Genomic DNA, 18,822 nt, shown 5'->3' with positions numbered 1-18,822 from the left:
ATGAAGTCAAACATTCACAGTGGGAAAGGCTCTCTTTCACTTTAAATGAAGTTCAGTCAACCAGAATGAATTCAGATCCAACTGGTGTGTGTCATCCCACTGATGTTAAGCTATCAGAAGTAGAGAATCTAAAACAGAGAGGATCCTGAAAAACTTTGTTACAATTGTCAGATTTTGCGTATTTTTAATGTTATGAGAGTATTATTTGACTTCACCAATGGCCTACAAATATATACTTTGGGTAACATAAGGACATAATACCATAAAATGGCGGTGAGTAGATGTTTGTATTTCAGCCTTGACAGGAAATTACAAAACAGCCATTTTTACAGGAAATATCATTAATGTATTTTAAATTAAATTAAATACACTTAATTAATGTTAGAAATTGCTAATATTTAATACTAATCAATTTAAAGTCTTAGTTGTTCTTTCATGTTTTTGCTTTATTACTTCTGCGACTGACAACAGGCATACAACACATATGCTGTGATCTTTGCCTGCACCTGTGGAGTGATATTAGGAATGGGCTTCTTTGCCAACCTACTGGTGTTCTCCCTCTTTGCCAAGTACAACACGCTGAGGAAGAATCGGCTGGACGTGCTGCTGCTCAGCATGGCCCTCGCTGACTTCTTCACCCTCCTGCTCATTCCCTTCACCCTGCACTCAGCCATCAGCTTCTCCTGGCCCCTGGGGGACACCTCCTGCCAGGTCTACCAGTTCCTGCTGGCCTTCCTGCTAGCGGCCAGCACGTACTCCCTGTGTGCCGTGTCTGTGGCCAGGGCCATGATCATCACTAACCCTTACCAGCCCCTCACCATGGACCTGGTCGTCCTGATGTTTGTGCTGGTGTGGGCTCTCAGTTTCTTCATCAGCCTACCACTGCGGATCTTCGCCACCAAGGAAAACCTCGGTCCGAGTATGAACAATGTCAGCCTCTGCTTACCCACCATCCACGAGCACCATTACCAGGTGGTGCTAAGCCAGTTTGTCCTCTACTACTTTGTGCCAATGCTAGTCATTGCCGTTAATTACGTCCGTCTCGCGCTCTTTTTACACAAGAGCCCTGTGATGTCGGTGGCCAGTGCTCGCAACACTCGGCGGGCTTCCCTCATGGTCTTCCTGGCCGCAGGGACATTCTCCGTGTGCTGGTTACCGGGCTACATACTGGAGCTGTGCGTTTATCTGGGCCTGTACCGTCACGGCCAATCCTGGGAGATGTTCTACTTCACCTGCACAGTGCTGCAGTATCTGCACCCCTGCGTCAACCCGGTGCTGTATGTGCTGCTCTCTAAGCGCTACCGCCATGGGAGGGCAGTCTGTCTAGTCAACTGCAACAGGAAAAGGGTCCATCCTCAGGTTACCAGTGTGACTGACAGCTTCAATTAAAGGATGCTGTGATGGGTATGACTATTCTAAAATCCGATGACTAATCAATCCCTGCTATCTATATATGCGATAAGTAGGACCGGCTGGGTATGGCATACCATTTTATTTGGTAAAATACTCCAAATTCCACTGATAGAAGTCTGAGGTGCTACTACCAGCTATGTTTGAATTCAAGCTTTGAGCTGAAATACAGATTTTTAAGAAATAGTTTCCATTCTGTGCGGTGTCACATAGACTATCTGCATATGAATGCTTATTAAAGTGCCTTTGGTGGCGGGCCTATTCTAATTAATTTCCTTGAAATGTGTATTTTTACGAGCCAGTTTTCTTTTAATGAGTTCCTAACTGCTACACGCCACGGACCTCTATTTCAGTTCCATTTTTTTGTTTTACTTGCGGTTATATTTACAGCACATTTGAGCTTTTCAGAGAAACAACAGCACAACCGTGTGCTTCTGGTATTGTCAGACAGATTTATTACACACACTGCAAGTACTAAATCAGGGAAAGGAATCGACATGAGATATAAGTGCTGATAGACAGCAGCTCTGTCAACAGCCATATGGCTTCTGTGAGCTTCAACACCTTGGCCTCAATCCAGCCAGTGAATCATTCAGTAACATATGCTCCCTTGCTCCCCACATCTAGCTTACACAGGTGGGATCACTGCGACAGTCTGACAGAAGTATTGACAATTGATTGCAGGCCACAAGAATGCTACAAGGAATATACATAGTGCCATTGCAATATGCCATTGCGTGCATTCTAGATAAGACACACAATTCTGATGTCTTGTTGTCGTAGTGTCACTGCAAAGGTATCTTTCTGATTGACTGCATGTGAATGCTCAGCTAGCACTGCTAACAGAAGAACATATCCATACATACCACCCTCACTTTTTCAATGTGCTGCTTTTAGTTGTTTTCACTGAATCAAAACCTAGTGAAGTACTGTACTGTATGTAGTAAGCTCCCTGGGATGTGCACTTGTGTAGTAAGTATATCAAGTACAAATTCTGTTTATGGTAAGCTTAACATACAAATTTTAATAAACTTGAAACAAGCGACTTTATGTCAACCTGTACAATGTCAATGAAGTGATTGATGCATTCAGTAGATTAAAGAAGACGTCTTTGTTGTTGTTATTGGTTGGTGATTCATGTCACGGTTTTCCTATCACATGCTCTGGCTTCCGGTCTGGCTCTGTGGCCTGCTCCTTAACCACACCACGCCACTGACCACGCTTACACTCAGCTGGCCTGTACTCCCCCTGTCTGTACGTACACACAAAACCAGTGATCATCAGTAAATATGATATCCTTAAATCCTTATTTGTGACAGCAGCTTTTGATTTCTGATGCTTCTTTTGCTCCACCATCAAATCTAGCTCTATTCATATTTGGATAAGGGAATCAGCCAGCACAACCTGCCTGCTGGCTGGCTCTTTGAAGACTGACATGAGCAGAGATGTGCACCAGCACCAGAGTACTGGTTTCTCAATTCTAGCTAAATAAACAGTGGATTGAGTGTTGATCATCATATGACTTTCCATTTCCAGCACCTGTCATTATAATTATTTAGTTTAGCAAGGCTCCAAACATGTCTTGCAGAGCAGATAACATTTCTCAACAGTCCCTGTCAAGAAGCGTTCTGTAATACTTAGTTCTGTGTGTGATCTTACCTGTTAGTCATGACAGGTAGTGTAAAAGGTGCAGGGTGGGACTTGGACCCTCTCCCTGTGCGAAGTACATGAAAAAGGAACAAACACAAAATCTATTCAGTCTCATAAAACTATCATTATTCTGTCTATTGTAAATGTCATATCTGAAATGCTGATTTCATTTAAGGTTGCGAAGATATCATCTTACAACTAGATTACAACTATTCAAAGAGAAAAAAAGTCATTCAGGACTGTTCTGCCAGTGTTCTGTGGTCAGTGCAACTTCAACGATTTTTAACATTAGATAAGAAAATGGCCACAGTGAAATAAAACAAAAAGTCGCCATAGAAATGAACCAATCTGTTATGTATGCCATCATGTTATTAGTGATGGTACCTGAAAGTCCAACACCAGACCTATTTTATTTATGTTGAGCAATACTTGTCCTTCACCATACAGGTTCAAGTCATGTTAATTTTCATAGCTATTGGTTTTCAATTCTTGCTGAGCAGAGTTCATCCTTTCATGAGAAATTGTATTCGTATAATGAAGAAATGTCAAATGAGCACAAGATACTCACACTGGACTGGTGACAGTCTGCCGATGTGCTTGTCTCCACATGCCAGGTGACCGCGGCCAGACAACTGGTTGGCTTTACCTGAAGGCATGGTGCTGGGAGCTAAACCCAAACCTGTCAAAAACACATGCACGTTTACACACACACACACACACACACACACACACACACACACACACACACACACACACACACACACACAAACTGAGAGACACAGACTGCAAAATAAAGAGTCTAACGGGTAATTTTAAAAAACAATCTAAGTGGCACAATAGACAGGCCTTACCACTCAGAGAGTTGCCCAAGCCCATCTGCATCCTGTTCTTAATGTAGCCTGCCATCAGGTGCCGCAAGTAGTCTGACTGAGAAGCATACAGTACAGACAAGAAGATCAATAAATTATGGTCTCTCTCTGATTTGACTTGTAGGGAGACTTTGTGCACATCCCAGGTGCTAAACAAAAAGGTCAAAAGTTTCTGTAGAAAAAACTTGGTTTTCTTTTAATGTTCTTTGCTTTAGTTTAATTTCTCATTGGGCAGTTATGACATTTCGACAATGCGGTATTCCAAGTGAACCTCAGGAAGACCGCATGGTCGAAACATCATAACTGCCAAATGAGAAAATAAACTGAAACAAAGAACCTTAAAAGAAAACCAAGGAGTGTGTGAACTCTTTTCAACAAAAACTCTTGATTTAGCAACATAATGGGGTGAGAACATTGTGAAAGACTGATAAGAGAGTCAATCGGTCAGAGTTCCAGTATAGTTGTGGTTATACTGTAAGGCTGATAATACCTTTGATTTCACTGATCCTTTCTCATTATCAAAGACCAGGTATAGCACAGACATCTGAGGAGAGAACAGAAAACAGACTACCATCACATGATACCACTATAACAGAGGTGGAGAAATCTGACAGAATTCTGAAAAAGGAAGTTAGAAAATAGTGGAAAGGAATTGTGAGTTACCAACGACCATGAATTAAGTATCAGCTGTAGTGCACCCTGTTCTGTTATTATCTATCTATCTATCTATCTATACTGTGTGTGTATACAGTATATATATATATATATATATATATATATATATATATATATATATTATGATGGATTTGTAATTTTGTGGACTTTTTTTACAGCAAAGTATGTACTCTGGTCAACACCTTTTTGTTGGTGTCAGTGGACTCCAGTGGAGTGTCCTGTTTTCCTCTCCTGAGCATATGCTGAGGAACACATAGCTGTCATGAAGTTAGATGCACATACATCCACACACACACACACACACACACACACACACACACACACACACACACACAGAGAGAGAGAGAGGGGGTACAAATTTCACTGTTATTAACCCCTCTTCAATTTCCTAGCACTTTATTTCATGATTTCCATATTCAGATAAGTATTATGTGGAGAGAGTTATGAGGAAGAACTCACAGGTTTAAGGGAATATTTGCCTTTCTGTGCGGCATCTTTGACATCACTATCCTGGAGGAAAAGTATGAGCTGTTCATTAGAGTAATCTGAAAACTAATGACCTAGCTAATACAATTCTTCCATAAGTAGGATCAACAGCAGAAAACCTTAAACACTGTTAACAGCAGCAACCCTTAGCCAATATTATTAATAATTAATCATTATAATTAGATTTTCACAACTTGCATTTGATTTAGTCATTTAGCTGACGCTTTTATCTAAAGCAACTTACAAAAAGGGAAACAGTCAGGGAACAGTGCAACAAGGACATGTTTGGGCAGCACTAAGTGCTACTCGACAATTAGGCTGCTTTGGTTAATCCAAAAGTACTTAGTGTAAAGGGCCGTTCACACCAAGAACGATAACGATAACGATAACTATAAATAAATATCGCTCTTGTTAATATGAATGACAACGTTCACACATAAACTATAACGTTAACGACATGAAGAACGATATCGTTGTTGACCACTTTCAGAGCGATTTTGAGAACGATAAAAAGCTAACAGCCAATCAGAACCCATAATATTCTAGCCATCACATTCATTAACATGAGGAGAGACTTTTCTTATCGTTGGCCAGTGTGGACGCTTTTATCGTTATGGTTATAGTTATCGTTATCGTTATCGTTCTTGGTGTGAACGGCCCTTAACTCCAATATTACATGATCATCTGAAGTTCATCACCTTATTCTCCTCAGGGGTTGTCTCTTTATGCCTCAGTAGACAAGAACAGTCCCTCTGTTTCTTGGACTTCATTGACTTTTTACGATTAATCATCTAGGCAAGACAGAGAGGAGAAAATAAGTGGAAGGTCAACGTATACATGAAGAGGAATGATCATAATAAAAGACTTAGCTGGATATGTATCATAAAAGTGAAAACAGAATGCATGGCATTTGTTTATCTTCAAATCTGGTCTGGGTATCATCCCTATGTGGCACTACATATTTTTTAAAAGGTATAGGCCTATGCAATTTCAAAGTTTTTTTGTGCAATGCAGGTAATTCATGGACCTCTCATACTTTGCAGTCACATATGCCAGTTTTTAAGTAATGATAACATGATAAACCTTGACATTCTAAAAATGGTATTTGTCCTTTTCATGCACCTGTAAGGCCTCAAGGTGGGCTGGAGGCCCGTCAGAGTCAGAGCTATTGGATCCACTGGTGCTGAAACAGGACACGTTCAGACACAGGACATAACAAACCGCAATATCAAAAGCAATATAGCAATATTAGTATACAGTATAATAGTATTATCTGTAAAAACTAGTTACACCCAGTATAATAAAACCATTGCAAGTATAACAGAACTATATCATGGTACAGATAGAAGTATAACGTACCTGCCGTCGTCACTTTGTGGTGCTTCTGCGAGGGTCAGGGTGGTTTCCTGTCGGAGTGAGTCTTGCAGCTCTCTTAAACACATATTGTACTAAAAAAATATTTGTCCCCTTAAATCTCACAAACATTGAAAAAGACATTGTATTCCAGTCAATCAAACCACTTGTTGAGGTGGTCAGGGACACTTGTGACCACATATCTTTTGTAGTGTAAACGCTAATGCATTCTGATGCGGACAATGGCAGTTCTATTGAATGTGGCATTGGCTGTAACAGAATCGGAATTAAAAACCATGCATAGCAACAAGAACTCTTGTGTTCATATGCGTGCTTGTGCACCTTCATAAGCTCGCTTTCTAACTTTGATTGTTTCTTCCAGTAGCAGTCATAATCAGGAGAATCGGGGAATTCCCAGTCGGCTGGTAAACATTTGAGGCTTGGCTGATTACAGTGATCTTAAAAATGCATGAGATCGCTGTTTGTATATTTTTCTTTATTGCGTCTTCCAACCTGGACTGTCTGATCACAGTCACTAAAGCTTGAAACCTCCCGGCAACAGTCCCACTTCGCCCTTGGTTTCTACAGAATATTGGCCAGGTGAAGGTACAAAATAAACCAAAGCACCTTTTGCAATATGTCTACAAGTGATAGACAGACATGGACATTCACACTCACCTTGGTCCTGTCTGGATCACAGTAGTCCAGCAGTGTATCACAAAAGTGAGCTCCCAACATCTCTAAGTCCTTTATACTGAAATGGGTTCCCTTCTGTTGACCTGCAACAGAACATTTGATAAAAAAAACATCTGAACCAGCATAAACCAACCTGGGAAAGATCTCTGTTCATTATGGCTGTGGTGTGGAAATTAAAAACACAATAATTAAGTGATTATTTGCTTTCAACAACATAAGTAATGCAAACATATGCATCAAACAGTCACATACCAATGCTTGAGCCACAGAAGGAGGTTTCTAATGTGAAGCTGTTAAGGATCCCAAGTTTCCACAGAGCTATGCGACCAGTGCCGTCCTTGCTTCTCTGCACCTTGAACTTACAGTTCTGAAAGGAGAACTTCACAGACAAAGTCAGAAACTTGCTCTCCTGGATTCTGTACATCTGATACACGGGTAAAAATTATATCAGAGGCCCAAGCCGTGGTGCAACTGGCTGGGGTACCTGCACCGTACACCGGCGACCCGACTTCGATTCCCGCCCCATGGTCCTTTCCGGATCCCACCCAACTCTTTCTCCCATTCGCTTCCTATCTCTCTCCACTGACCTATCATTAAAGGCATTAAAAAGCCCCAAAAACACACACTTTAAAAAATCTATCACAGTACAGTGTCAGGAGGACATTTCCAAGGAAACAAGAAGTTATGTTTGACACTGAGTGAGTGGCACATTAGGGTAACAGATTATCTGTATGGCAAACAACTCGGATACTTTTATATGTTTTATAGTTTCACATCACAGCTTGATTGTTTTTAAAAAGATTGTGTGAGGCTAAATATTATGTGAAATGTAGATATTGGTTCAGTCTAGGATAATTATGAGTACTACCCATTATTGTATCCAAAAAAGTAGTGAGCACCTTTGTTATGCTACATGGGAATCATTCAGTGGTGAAGTGCTTACCATTTCAGGGCAGTTCTTACTCAGCATCAGGGGAAAGATCCGCTCGTGCAGCTGACGGCCAGCTGCCCTTTCACAGCCGTAGGTGAAGACGTTCTGCTTACGGCTGTGTCCATGGAGGTCACAGTACAGCAGCACATCACGCTTCTCACACAACCTGACATAGAAATTGTCAGTGAGTGTACAAACCTCAGTGTCATATTAGTTTCATATACATGTCATGATGTAAATGTTCAGGGTTAGTGGCGTGCTCAGTCCTCTTTGTTCTTTTGATGCTGCTTGTTGTTGGGTGCTCTTTGGTCCAAGGTAAATAGTTTGTGTAAGAAAAAGGAGAAAAAAATCCTCCACAACCAAGGCACTCCAGAGGTTTAAAATGTCTTTATTCAGGGCATGCTGATGAAGGCCCCAGCCGCTACGCGTGGGCTTTGTTGGACATGTCTAGTTTAAAATAAAGACATTTTAAACCTCTGGAGTGCCTTGGTCGTGGAGGTCCCCCTTGGTCCCCTTTTTCTTACACGTCATGATGTATTAACAAATACTGAGACCAATGGCCTTGCTCTGGCACTATGAGGTTTTCAAGCGCTACGCTCTGTTTTAGTAGTCTCTTGTACAGTATGTTCTAAACTGATAAACATCTAGCAGCACCTTCTCTGCATATACAAAATGTAATAATATATTCTTTAATTCACTTTTTTATTTTGTTGAAAGTTCATTCCAAATATGCTTGGAAGCTGTAATGTAAGATTGAGCACACTAAAGTGATGTAGCCTACACGGCATTCTATCAATACTTTTGTAGTAATCATTCGCATATTATATTCTATGACAACAGGCTAGTGTGCATACGCATAAAACAGTCTAAACATCTTTACCTATGGACCATAGTCCGCACGGCATGTACAATGGGGAAAGAGTCCTTCAGATTTGAGTTGTAGCTGCGGTTTAGGTCACGGCCAGTCAGAGAGCAGCGGTAATTTCCTACTATCACACCATCTGGGTTCAGCATGGGCACCAGCTTGAAGATGAAAGTGTCTCGGAGCAGTCGTGCATCAGGCGAGTCTCTCAGGAGGAAGTCCATGATGCCTTTCATGACCCAGGAGCTGTTGGTCTCTCCAGGGTGGACACGGGCTGTGATAACGACGGCCGGCTTATGGGCTGCTTCCCACTCACCACGCTTGCGTGAGGGACTGGTCACTGTCAGAACTGGCACCAAGTTGCCTGCCAGTGAATGACAGAGTGTCCGAATCTTGCAGAAAGAAGAGACCCTGGGGCTGCGTTCTATACTTGAGAGGTATGCCCACAGCTTGGTATAAGTGTATGGATAGCAGTGTGCCAGATAGCACGTGTCTTGGTCATAAGGGAAGACGAAACTCCAAGACAGGGAGAAGCAGGGTAAGCCAAGGTGGAAGAGCCCGTTACGACAGTATGACACATCATAGCCCACACGGTGCCAACCCACACCAAAAGCTCTGGCCTTCTCGTCTGAATAGAGTAGGGGTTTCTGGCCCTTCTCATAAAGACTGGTGGCCTTCAGGAAGTTGGTGATGGTGAAGCGGTACGGGATGCCTGCCCGCATGTTCCTCACTCGGAAGTAAAACCACTGGGTGTGCTTCTTAGTATAGAGGTCAGGCCGGAGCATGAGGTCATAATCAAACTGCCCGCTGAAATGAAAAGGCAAACAACGTTATCAATCGTCCATGTGAAATGACCATGACGGTGTACATTGATCAACACATGAGAATAGAAGCAACATAACACTTTTGGCTTTGTGAAATCTGTAAGTGCATGTGCAATTTCTGGATACTAATTTGGACCCACTGAAATGAAAACTTGGGGCATAAGTCTGAACACCAATGTCTGCCAAGCTAACAAGCAAACATTCCATCGATCAACTAATTTCATTACATTTTCATTCACACTGAAAGCCAACTTACACTCTGTGTGCAGACATCAAGTTGGCACTTTCAAAGCGACCCTCAAAAAGAAGAGTGGTGTCATCAGGCCCAGAGAGGGGTATAGAGGCCTGTGAAAGAGGTGAGCGATTCCCCCCTGGACGAGACCCTGTGAAGTAGTACTCCTTACCTGTAAAGTATCTTACATGTAAATACATTTATATGACAGCGCCATTCAGCATCATGCTGTTTTGGACTTTTGGAAAAACAATGATCATGCAAATTATGTAACAACCTGCTTGCCCATTATAAACAAGAGTGCCTTTCCCCACATTCTGGTCTCGGGGCCATTTTTCAGATTCTGGGATACAAAAAGGCTCAGGAGCAGGAGGCGTCCAGTCTGTGAAATTAAGCCTGTTGGGTCAACACTAGTTTGTACACTGTAGTGTACCTATGTAATTAAATAAGATATTTCTACATATTTTACATTTTATTTCTCTCACCAATGTGATGAATTTCTTCGGGTGTAACTTCACACTCCTTTGGCCAGCGAGAGAGGGTCTGCGACAAGTGTCCAGAGACACCATACAGGTGACGTGGCTCACAGAGACGAGGCACTGGCCGGCCCGATTGGATCTCAAAGACTACCTGAGTGGTTTTTGGCAACTGTGCAACACCAATGGCATCTATTAAATAGAATAAAAGTCAGATCTTTGGACAAGTCAACCTAATATCTGAAGGAAGACTAGACTTCAATCATTTAGCCAGTGTGTAGGCTATTGCATTACCTTCATTCATTACCCCTTGGTCTTGGCAATAATCTTCAGTCTGTTCTTGTTTTGCCTGATTTTCATCCTCAAACTCATCATCGTCGTCAGATGTTGAGGAACTAACAGAACAGTGACAATGGACATGCTTTCCCCTCTTCATGTTGTCTTCATCTTTTGCGGTGCGTGCCTGTAAAGAGATGCACCTTTTCACGAGATTCCACATCAGTCTATCAGAATGTTAGGTGAGCAGTCGGATTCATGATGTTTCAGGTGATGTGCCTTTGCCTTTTTCAGGTGTAAAAAGCAAGGTAATATAAGTCGTTGGTTTCCACTGAATGCCTGTCAGCTGATGTTAATGTTAAATCTTTACACATTGTAAATTAAGCCTAACTTAATAAATTTTGCACTAGCTACCTAGAATACCTAAATGCTTTAGCTATACGGGTGATCGCTGTCATTAAATTATTAGCAGCTGCTATCCTTGCTAGAAACTAGCTGCTATGCCGATTATGGCTAATCTGCTAGCAATAACCTATTGGTTGTCCTTATAACTAAATTATGCTAGCCACATGTTTCAAAGAAGATGTTGATGATTACTCACAAGACGTAATTGGAACAACAGATCACTCTGGTATATGCCATTTGCATTAACGTCTGCATTTTACTACTTTCAACATAGTATGGCTATCAGGGACAGGCAAGTAAGCCTAGCAGCTAGATCTAATGCACTTACTAACAGCAGAGACACTTAGCTTTAAAAAGACTTTGCTAACAGTCAGTTCGAGGAGTCTGAATTGGACATCCCCATGACAACCTGCCATTCTGTTGACCGCGACCTTTTCTATGCTAGTTCTAGCTAGATTAATTATTACAGTCAGAGACGGTTTATAAAGTGCTATTGCAAAAGTCTTTTACAGTCTATGGTTTTCACAGCCACACAATTTGAAGTTCAACAGTGTGTGTCAATGGCAGGCCTTTTATGTGACTCGGTACACACTTAGTATGGCCTAGTACCCACAAAGGCGAATTTGGTATAAACATCTATATATTTTCTGAAAGTAGACCTTCTAAGGATTCCATTTCACCCCCCTTTTACATATGCACAACTTATTGTTTTCACAGCCACACAATTTGAATTTCAACAGTGTGTGTCAATGACAAGCCTATTATGGCCTGCACTCACAAAGGCAAATTTGGTATAAATATTTGCACTATTAAAGAGGGCTACATGTTATAAACCCCCCTTTTAAATGAACAGAACTTTGTTGTTTTATCAGCCACACAGTTTTAATTCAACACTAGGCAATAAGGTAACAGGTACATTCAAAAATACACTCTAAATAGCATTCTAAGGTGCATTTTCGATTTAAAGTTAATTATTTTTCCAACTTTAACTTACTTTTGGCAATACAATAAAGTTTTAAATTAATAATTTTCGTCCTCATTAATTTAAAAAGCAATGAATATGTTCTGACTTTTATTTTGAAAGATTCGCGAATGGCGGCCATATTGGAATTTTCTTTACTGTCGCTAGTTTCACACTACTGGAAAAACTGTTTGTTTTGGTTCTTCTCTGGTGGGCTACCGCTGTAACATCTCTGCTCAACCTAACTCATCTTTGAAGCTAGGCGATTACGTGAGTCCACTTTGTGATAGCTGGTGTCCGAAACAGAAGCTGTGTCGTTCTGTAAAAAAGCAATCTAGCTACAACATGGACGCTGACGGGACAGCAAAATTATCCAAAAACGTCCTACGGATGAAGGTGAGTTGCCACGCGTATCATCATGCAGTCTACCACGTTGTCGTGACCGGTCAGTAGTGCTTGTGTTGTTGTGTTGTGTTGTGTTCCTTTCTGGTTTCTACTGTTTTCCTTGCGCGTGTTTGCGTTGCTCACCACAGCTGCAGGAGTTGTCAAACATTCATAAACAAGTTGTTTTAGACAGATTTAAAGTCGCGTTCAGGGTTAGCTGCTACCACCCTCACGCATTTGGCGTAACACTCTTTCAGCATCAGTCTCACCCTCACACACACAAGAATTGTCACGCCAAATCCATTATTTATCTTCAATCCGCTCATTTTAGTGATGGCAAAGTAAGCTTCATGAATCAGCAAAGCCTCAAATCCAACTTGGGAAATGGTTTAATGCACGAAGTTTCAGACTCTATGGCAACCTCTGCTGGTAAAAATTAACGAAGAACTGTGTCATGAATTTTTCACATCGATTAGCTACCCTCTTCTTGGTTGTTGGATATGAATTAATAAAACAATCACTGAATAAATCAGCGTGGACACTGCACATAAGTAATAAGGCATTGCCTTCACAAACAGACGGGGATAATGGGGATAATATAGATGGCGTTCTGCAAGTGAACTTTTTTGTTTGTTCATTGGGGATCGGTCAGAAATATTCTCATATGCACACATGATTGTTGCGATAGGCAGTGCCATGTATATAGCCTATATTATAAGGTGTGAAAACAATCTGTCTAGTCTGGTTCACTATGTCTTTTTGTGGGAATTTTTTTGGGATTTGCTAAACTATACATTTTTGGAAAGGTTATTGTATAAGGAGTCAGAAAATCAATGTTTGCATTTGCTCAGATTTCTTTATGGCGGCCATATTGAAGTTTAAAAGTTATATTGGCGAGACCAGGCGAGACACTACAGTTGAATAAGGTACAATTTTTAACTAGCCAATATCATTATGAAACTTCCCCAGTTGATTACTTACATTAATATAAGAAAATAATGTATTACAAGTTTTCAAGAATTATATGTCTCAATATGCAAATTAGGTATTATCTAATTATATGCTCTAATTTGCATACAACTTTCCTTTGTAATATCTCAGCTTCTGAATAAGCTAAACTTTTAATTCTAACTGCTAAACCATCAAATGGTGCCAGTTACAAAGCTCCAAGACTTAACCACATTGACCCATAGATGCATAAGTGGGTCAAAAATGACCCGGTGTGGTTATTTTCTTGCAATTTCATTGTAATGAAAAGTTGTTTGCATTTAATATTCCATGATCCTCCTAAACAATGTTTAATTTATCTTCCCATTGAAATACGTCCATAATATGGGTTAAACAAACTAGCAGTGGGTCAGATAACTCAGAGTTCCTTTTATTGAAGAGTTCAAAATTATTTAACGTAAAACTTGAATGTTCTAGAACTATCGACATGCACATTTAGAGCAACCTTTGTGGACAGTGTCTATACATCATCATAATCAAGAAGACACTTACGTATCATAAGGCCAGAACTGAGAGACTCAGGAGAAGCTTCTATCCTCAGGCCATCCAAATCATGAACATTACACTATACTGAAATTGCACACATTCACGACTCTCCAGCACTCACAAACATTTTAACACTACACACACACAGACACTCACATACACACCTACACCTGACTACAGGACTTCACACACTTCTCCATGCACTCCACAACACTCTACTTCTTAACTTTTACACAAACACCTGACTGCCCTCCTACCCCACCTTAGGATTCCCCACCGCTCACACACACACACACACTTACAGGCTCCCTCTGCTAGCACGACCCCAGGCAGTTGGGTTGGCCCCTTGAGCCGTGGATCTGCCCAAGGTTTCTTCCTGGACAAGGGAGTTTTTCCTTGCCCCTGTTGCTCCTGGGTGTCCCTTGGTGCTCGAACACACACACACACACACACACACATACACACGCATCATTCACCCCCTGCAGCTCTTTCTCTTACTCCCCCCTAATGCTTTTTGCACTTATCCTGCCCCTCTCTACTACCCCTGGGAGGGGGCTGGGAGGACCTCTGTAGTCACTGGTTTGAGCATGCCATCCGAGTGTTTGAAGTATCCGTTTTACAGAGGATCCAGCTGTGGATCCTGCACAGCAATGGCTGCCTGTGTCCATACTCTTCTTTGGACATGAACTCTGAAGATGTACTGCTTCAGAGCACCAAGTGTTGGAGGCAGCTTGTTACTTTCTGCCCAATGTTTGCAGAAGAGATGGCATTGCATTTGAGGGATTGCCATGATATTGGCAATCTTGTGGTGGGCTATATGTTGTCTGTAAGGAGTGTGGCTTTCTATGCAGTGAAGTGGGGGAGTTAGGTTAAGGCGGGGTAGGAGGGCAGTCAGGTGTGTGTGTGTGTGTGTGTGTGTGTGAAAAAGTTGAGAAGTATTGTGAGTGTTGTGGAGTGGATGGAGAAGTATGATATGAAGTGCTGCAGTCAGGTGTGTGTGTGTGTGTGTGTGTGTTTTCAAGTTGTACGTTAAATAATTTTGAACTCTTCCATAAAAGGAACTCTGAGTTATCTGATCAACTGCTATAGTTTGTTTAACCCATATTATGGATGTATTCCAATGGGAAGATTAAAAAAAATTTGAAGGAATATTAAATGCGGACAACTTTTCATTACAATGAGATTGCAAGAAAATAACCGCACCGGGTCATTTTTGACCCACTTATGCATCTACTGTATGTGGTAAAGTCTTGGAGCTTTGTAACTGGCACCATTTGATTCCATGGCCTTGAAAATGTGGGTTTAGCAGTTAGAATCAACAGTCTAGCTTATTCAGAAGCCGAGATATTACAAATTAAAGTGTTATGCAAATTAGTGCATATAATTAGATAATGCCTAATTTGCATATTGAAACATAACATTCTTGAAAACTTGTAATACATTATTTTCTTATATTAATGTAAGTAATCAACTGGGGAAGTTTCATAATGATATTGACTAGTTAAAAATGTTACCCTATTCAACTATAGTGTCTCGCCAATATAACTTTTAAACATCAATATGGCTGCCATAAAGACATCTAAGCGAATGCAAACATTGATTTTCTGACGCCTTATACAATAACCTTTCCAAAAATGTATAGTTTAGCAAATCCCCAAAAAATTCCCACAAAGGTTAAAATCTGGACATAGTGAACCTGACTAGTCGGTGTAGAATTGATAGACAAGTTGATTTAAAGGTGCCCTGCCACACAAAAAGCATTTTTGTTGGTATTTCTTGAAATGTGCTAGATTTGTGTTTTGTTGCCCTGAATGTGAAAATGAACTGCTACGATCTTTGACCTCTGAAAGGAAATAGCGGAGAAATCAGGCCAATTGTAAAAGCTCGTCATTCTGACGTGGAAATGACCTAGGTCATAAACTTGAGCTCTGCCAGTTGAGACTGCGCCCACAGAATTCATAGCTCAGTGACAGTTTTCCAATACAGCAAGGATGGCTGAACGTCAACGGACTTGTGCGCTATGCAGGGATATAAGTTTAACAATGATTGAACATTGAACAAGGATGTCGTGCTTTATTTCTTCTTGATACCTGTACAGTCAGATGTTGGTGTAATGACAATCAGCTTGCAGTAGATCTAAAAAGTAGCCTAATGACCCAAAGCAGCATTTTTGACTACCTGTGGTGTTTCCCTTCTGCACACATTTTTGTGGGCACTGTGGCACAATTCCCACATGTACACCTGACTAAGTAAAAGGTAGGTCAGATTGTTGTTAATAGGTTAATTAATTGGTATGAATTTGGCTACTTAAGGGATAATGTATTGTAATGTATTGTATTGTCCGCCAGTATTTGCGAGGCAGCATCTTACATGGAAGCTACAAAAATACTAGGAGGATAACCAATCACAGCCAAGTAGCGTAGTTCATTGAATATTAATGATAACTGGCGCAAATCAAGCTGAATCTTCCAGCAGGCTTTCTGTAGCACGCTAGAATGGCTTGAAACAAGGTAACCAAGGCATTTTTTTCTCACAAAAATACATGTGGCAGGGCACCTTTAAGTGTAGTGAGAAGTGAGTTGACAGTGCCTATGACATACTGTAGTCTATTTTGGGACAGTGATAGTGCTTGTGGACAGGTATTTTGGAGAGTTAACAGGGAGAGGTGTTGCTTGAGGACAGGTCAAACAGGGTGGATTAATGTGATTGATAATTAAAATTGATATAGAAAAAATATTTGTTGCACTGTCCCAGTTTCTTTTTTTGCTGACCTCTTCGCAAACGCCAGCTTTAGAGAAAACTCTCACATGGCACAGAAGAGGCAGGTACATAACGTTCCAGGGGCCAAGACATAAATTACGGTAATCGTATTTAAGCTTATGTTGCACCCAGAAGTTTAGAGGGTCTTCAGTACGAGGGATATTGGGCTCAGTGAGGTAGCGATGAACCTCTGTTGTGGTATTGGTTGTTGCACTTTTCACCCTCCCCGTCTCCAACACTTGGCGGTCCAAGAGATCCCACAGGTCAGTCGCTGAAATTGTTACAAAAACATGTTACAAATGGATACAATATTTGCATGTTAATACTGACCATAGATTCACTGAAGACTCAGCTGCTGACTCTGGAGGTACTGGGACAGATATGTTGTCCCTTACCCTGCAGTCAAACAGGCTACAAGAGACAGCGACAAAACCACAGGCTGCCTTTCATTTTCAATGGGAGTGAACGTTCGCCAGCGACAAGAGACAAGCTTGCCGCTGCCGCGAGCAAGGCGGGGCCAAAATAGACAAGAAGGCTGTTTTATGCAAATGTTGAGCGAAGCGACAAAGCGACTGCCAATCGGAGTGAAGGAAGCGTGACGTTCCTTGTTTGAAAGTAAAGTTGGAAATTTTATCCAAGATGGCGGAGCTAACTAATCGAAGGCAGTATTTCTGTACTAACAAGTAAGTTCAGGGTTTGTTGCCTTATATTTTGCTACTTCTAGTGAGGAATATGAACTTCAAAATCCAAAAAGACAGGTTTTGTAATCAAAAAATATATCTGAAGGTATGTACGAGCTATCGGTCAGCCACCTAGCACGCAGAAATCGTTAGCCATCAATCACCCGCGAATCACCTCCCCACTCAAAGGCAAGTTGGTGGAGTTGTCGCTGTCTCTTGTAGCCTGTGTGACTGTAGGGTTCGGAGAGATGCACGTTTTGACCTAAGCTGTTGCACAGTATTTGCTGAATTTGTCGGGATGCAAAAACCCATTGAACCTGGGATCCAGCAATGTGGCCATAGAGTCCTGGCTAGATGTTTCTCTAGCGTGTATATTTTACAACACTCATCAATCGGTCAGTCTGCCTTTTCATGAGCATGATCGCAAAGCTGGAGACTTTCTATTTGTCAGTGCCACTGGCCCGGTGGCACAAACTTGCAAACGTGGTTTTCCCGCTCACAGGTGCTGGGGGAAGCGAGACAGCCATCATTCAACCTGGAATAAGTCAAATAACCATTCCAATGATTCCGAAGCTGAGTCAGAGTCAGAGTCAGAATCAGTTAAGGCAAATTAAGCTAAACATCACAGGTAAAATGCTCTGTTCAACCATCACCCCTTTAAATTTAAGCCCATTGAAATTAGGGGTCAATGAGCGTGTGTCATCCTAGTATCACAACCCTATCTTCAACCCTATGTGTTTGTGTTGGGAAACTTATGGAATTGAAAGCAGTTCATATGGGAGTTCATTTGTATTCATGTGCTGATTTGTTTTTCTGCCATTCTTCCCAGTTTATGCAGCGGAGCCTTGATCCAGATGCAAAGAAACAACTGGAAGAAGATGAGAAGAGAGTCATCAGTGATGAGCACTGGTTTTTGGACCTTCCAGAACTTATGGCAAATGAGTATGTCACTGATTTCTCATGGAATTTTACCATTGATAGTTATAATGATATTGATAATGCATTTTTATTTATAAAGTGCTTTCAAAACCAATGCAGTCCAGCCAAGACTCCACACTTGAGAGAAAGTGGAATAGAGCATTATGTCCAACATTCCAACATGTAGTTTAATGTTCTGTATTATGTCCAATATTCCAATATGTGGTTTAAAGGGATATTCCGCCATTTGTGGAATTACGCTCATTTTCCACCTTCCCTCGAGCAAAACAATCGATATTTACCTTGTTCCCGTTCATCCAGCCATTCTGTGAGTCTGGCGATACAACTTTTAGCTTCAGCCTAGCATAGATCATTGAATCGGATTAGACCATTAGCTTCTCGCCTGCTAGCTTCATGTTTAAAAGTGACTAATATTTCTGGTCATTTTCCCATTTAGAACGTGTGTCCTCTCAAGTTAGA

At 41.2% G+C, this 18,822-nt stretch overlaps 3 protein-coding genes across 6 annotated transcripts in view; 2 read left to right on the top strand and 1 right to left on the bottom strand.

Annotated features, from left to right (window-relative positions):
• The first annotated feature begins 267 nt into the window (after positions 1-267).
• Positions 268-1,389, top strand: LOC134094365 (galanin receptor 2a). The gene is made up of 2 exons (XM_062547862.1): positions 268-273; positions 472-1,389. The coding sequence occupies exons 1-2, from the start codon at positions 268-270 to the stop codon at positions 1,387-1,389; spliced, it is 924 nt and encodes a 307-aa protein (XP_062403846.1).
• Positions 1,390-2,054: 665 nt separating this feature from the next.
• On the bottom strand, positions 2,055-11,459 carry LOC134094271 (cytosolic carboxypeptidase 2-like). 4 transcript variants are annotated; one of them, XM_062547739.1, is made up of 19 exons: positions 11,342-11,459; positions 10,759-10,927; positions 10,474-10,656; positions 10,266-10,370; positions 10,013-10,160; positions 8,951-9,739; positions 8,083-8,236; positions 7,392-7,518; positions 7,122-7,222; positions 6,450-6,538; positions 6,213-6,273; positions 5,789-5,881; positions 5,064-5,114; positions 4,787-4,861; positions 4,420-4,473; positions 3,912-3,987; positions 3,629-3,739; positions 3,070-3,124; positions 2,055-2,662 (listed from the first exon to the last, which is right to left on the bottom strand). In XM_062547739.1, the coding sequence occupies exons 2-19, from the start codon at positions 10,898-10,900 to the stop codon at positions 2,551-2,553; spliced, it is 2,526 nt and encodes an 841-aa protein (XP_062403723.1). In that variant the 5' UTR covers positions 10,901-10,927; positions 11,342-11,459; the 3' UTR covers positions 2,055-2,550. The 4 variants fall into 4 exon arrangements, with proteins under 4 accessions (XP_062403723.1, XP_062403724.1, XP_062403725.1 ...); XM_062547740.1 differs by having other exon boundaries at positions 4,787-4,846; XM_062547741.1 differs by having other exon boundaries at positions 6,450-6,496.
• An 803-nt stretch (positions 11,460-12,262) lies between these two features.
• Positions 12,263-18,822, top strand: part of mphosph6 (M-phase phosphoprotein 6) — a 28,638-nt gene continuing 22,078 nt past the window's right edge. Inside the window, exons 1-2 of the mRNA XM_062547306.1 lie at positions 12,263-12,502; positions 18,254-18,366. Of these exons, the coding sequence (XP_062403290.1) occupies positions 12,452-12,502; positions 18,254-18,366 (164 nt within the window). The 5' untranslated portion in view covers positions 12,263-12,451. The remainder of the gene's footprint in view (positions 12,503-18,253; positions 18,367-18,822) is intronic.

Source organism: Sardina pilchardus, chromosome 10, assembly GCF_963854185.1.
Source record: "Sardina pilchardus chromosome 10, fSarPil1.1, whole genome shotgun sequence".
Lineage (NCBI taxonomy): Eukaryota > Metazoa > Chordata > Actinopteri > Clupeiformes > Clupeidae > Sardina > Sardina pilchardus.
Note: the sequence above shows the minus strand (reverse complement) of the source record. Positions and strands in the feature narration are given on the sequence as shown.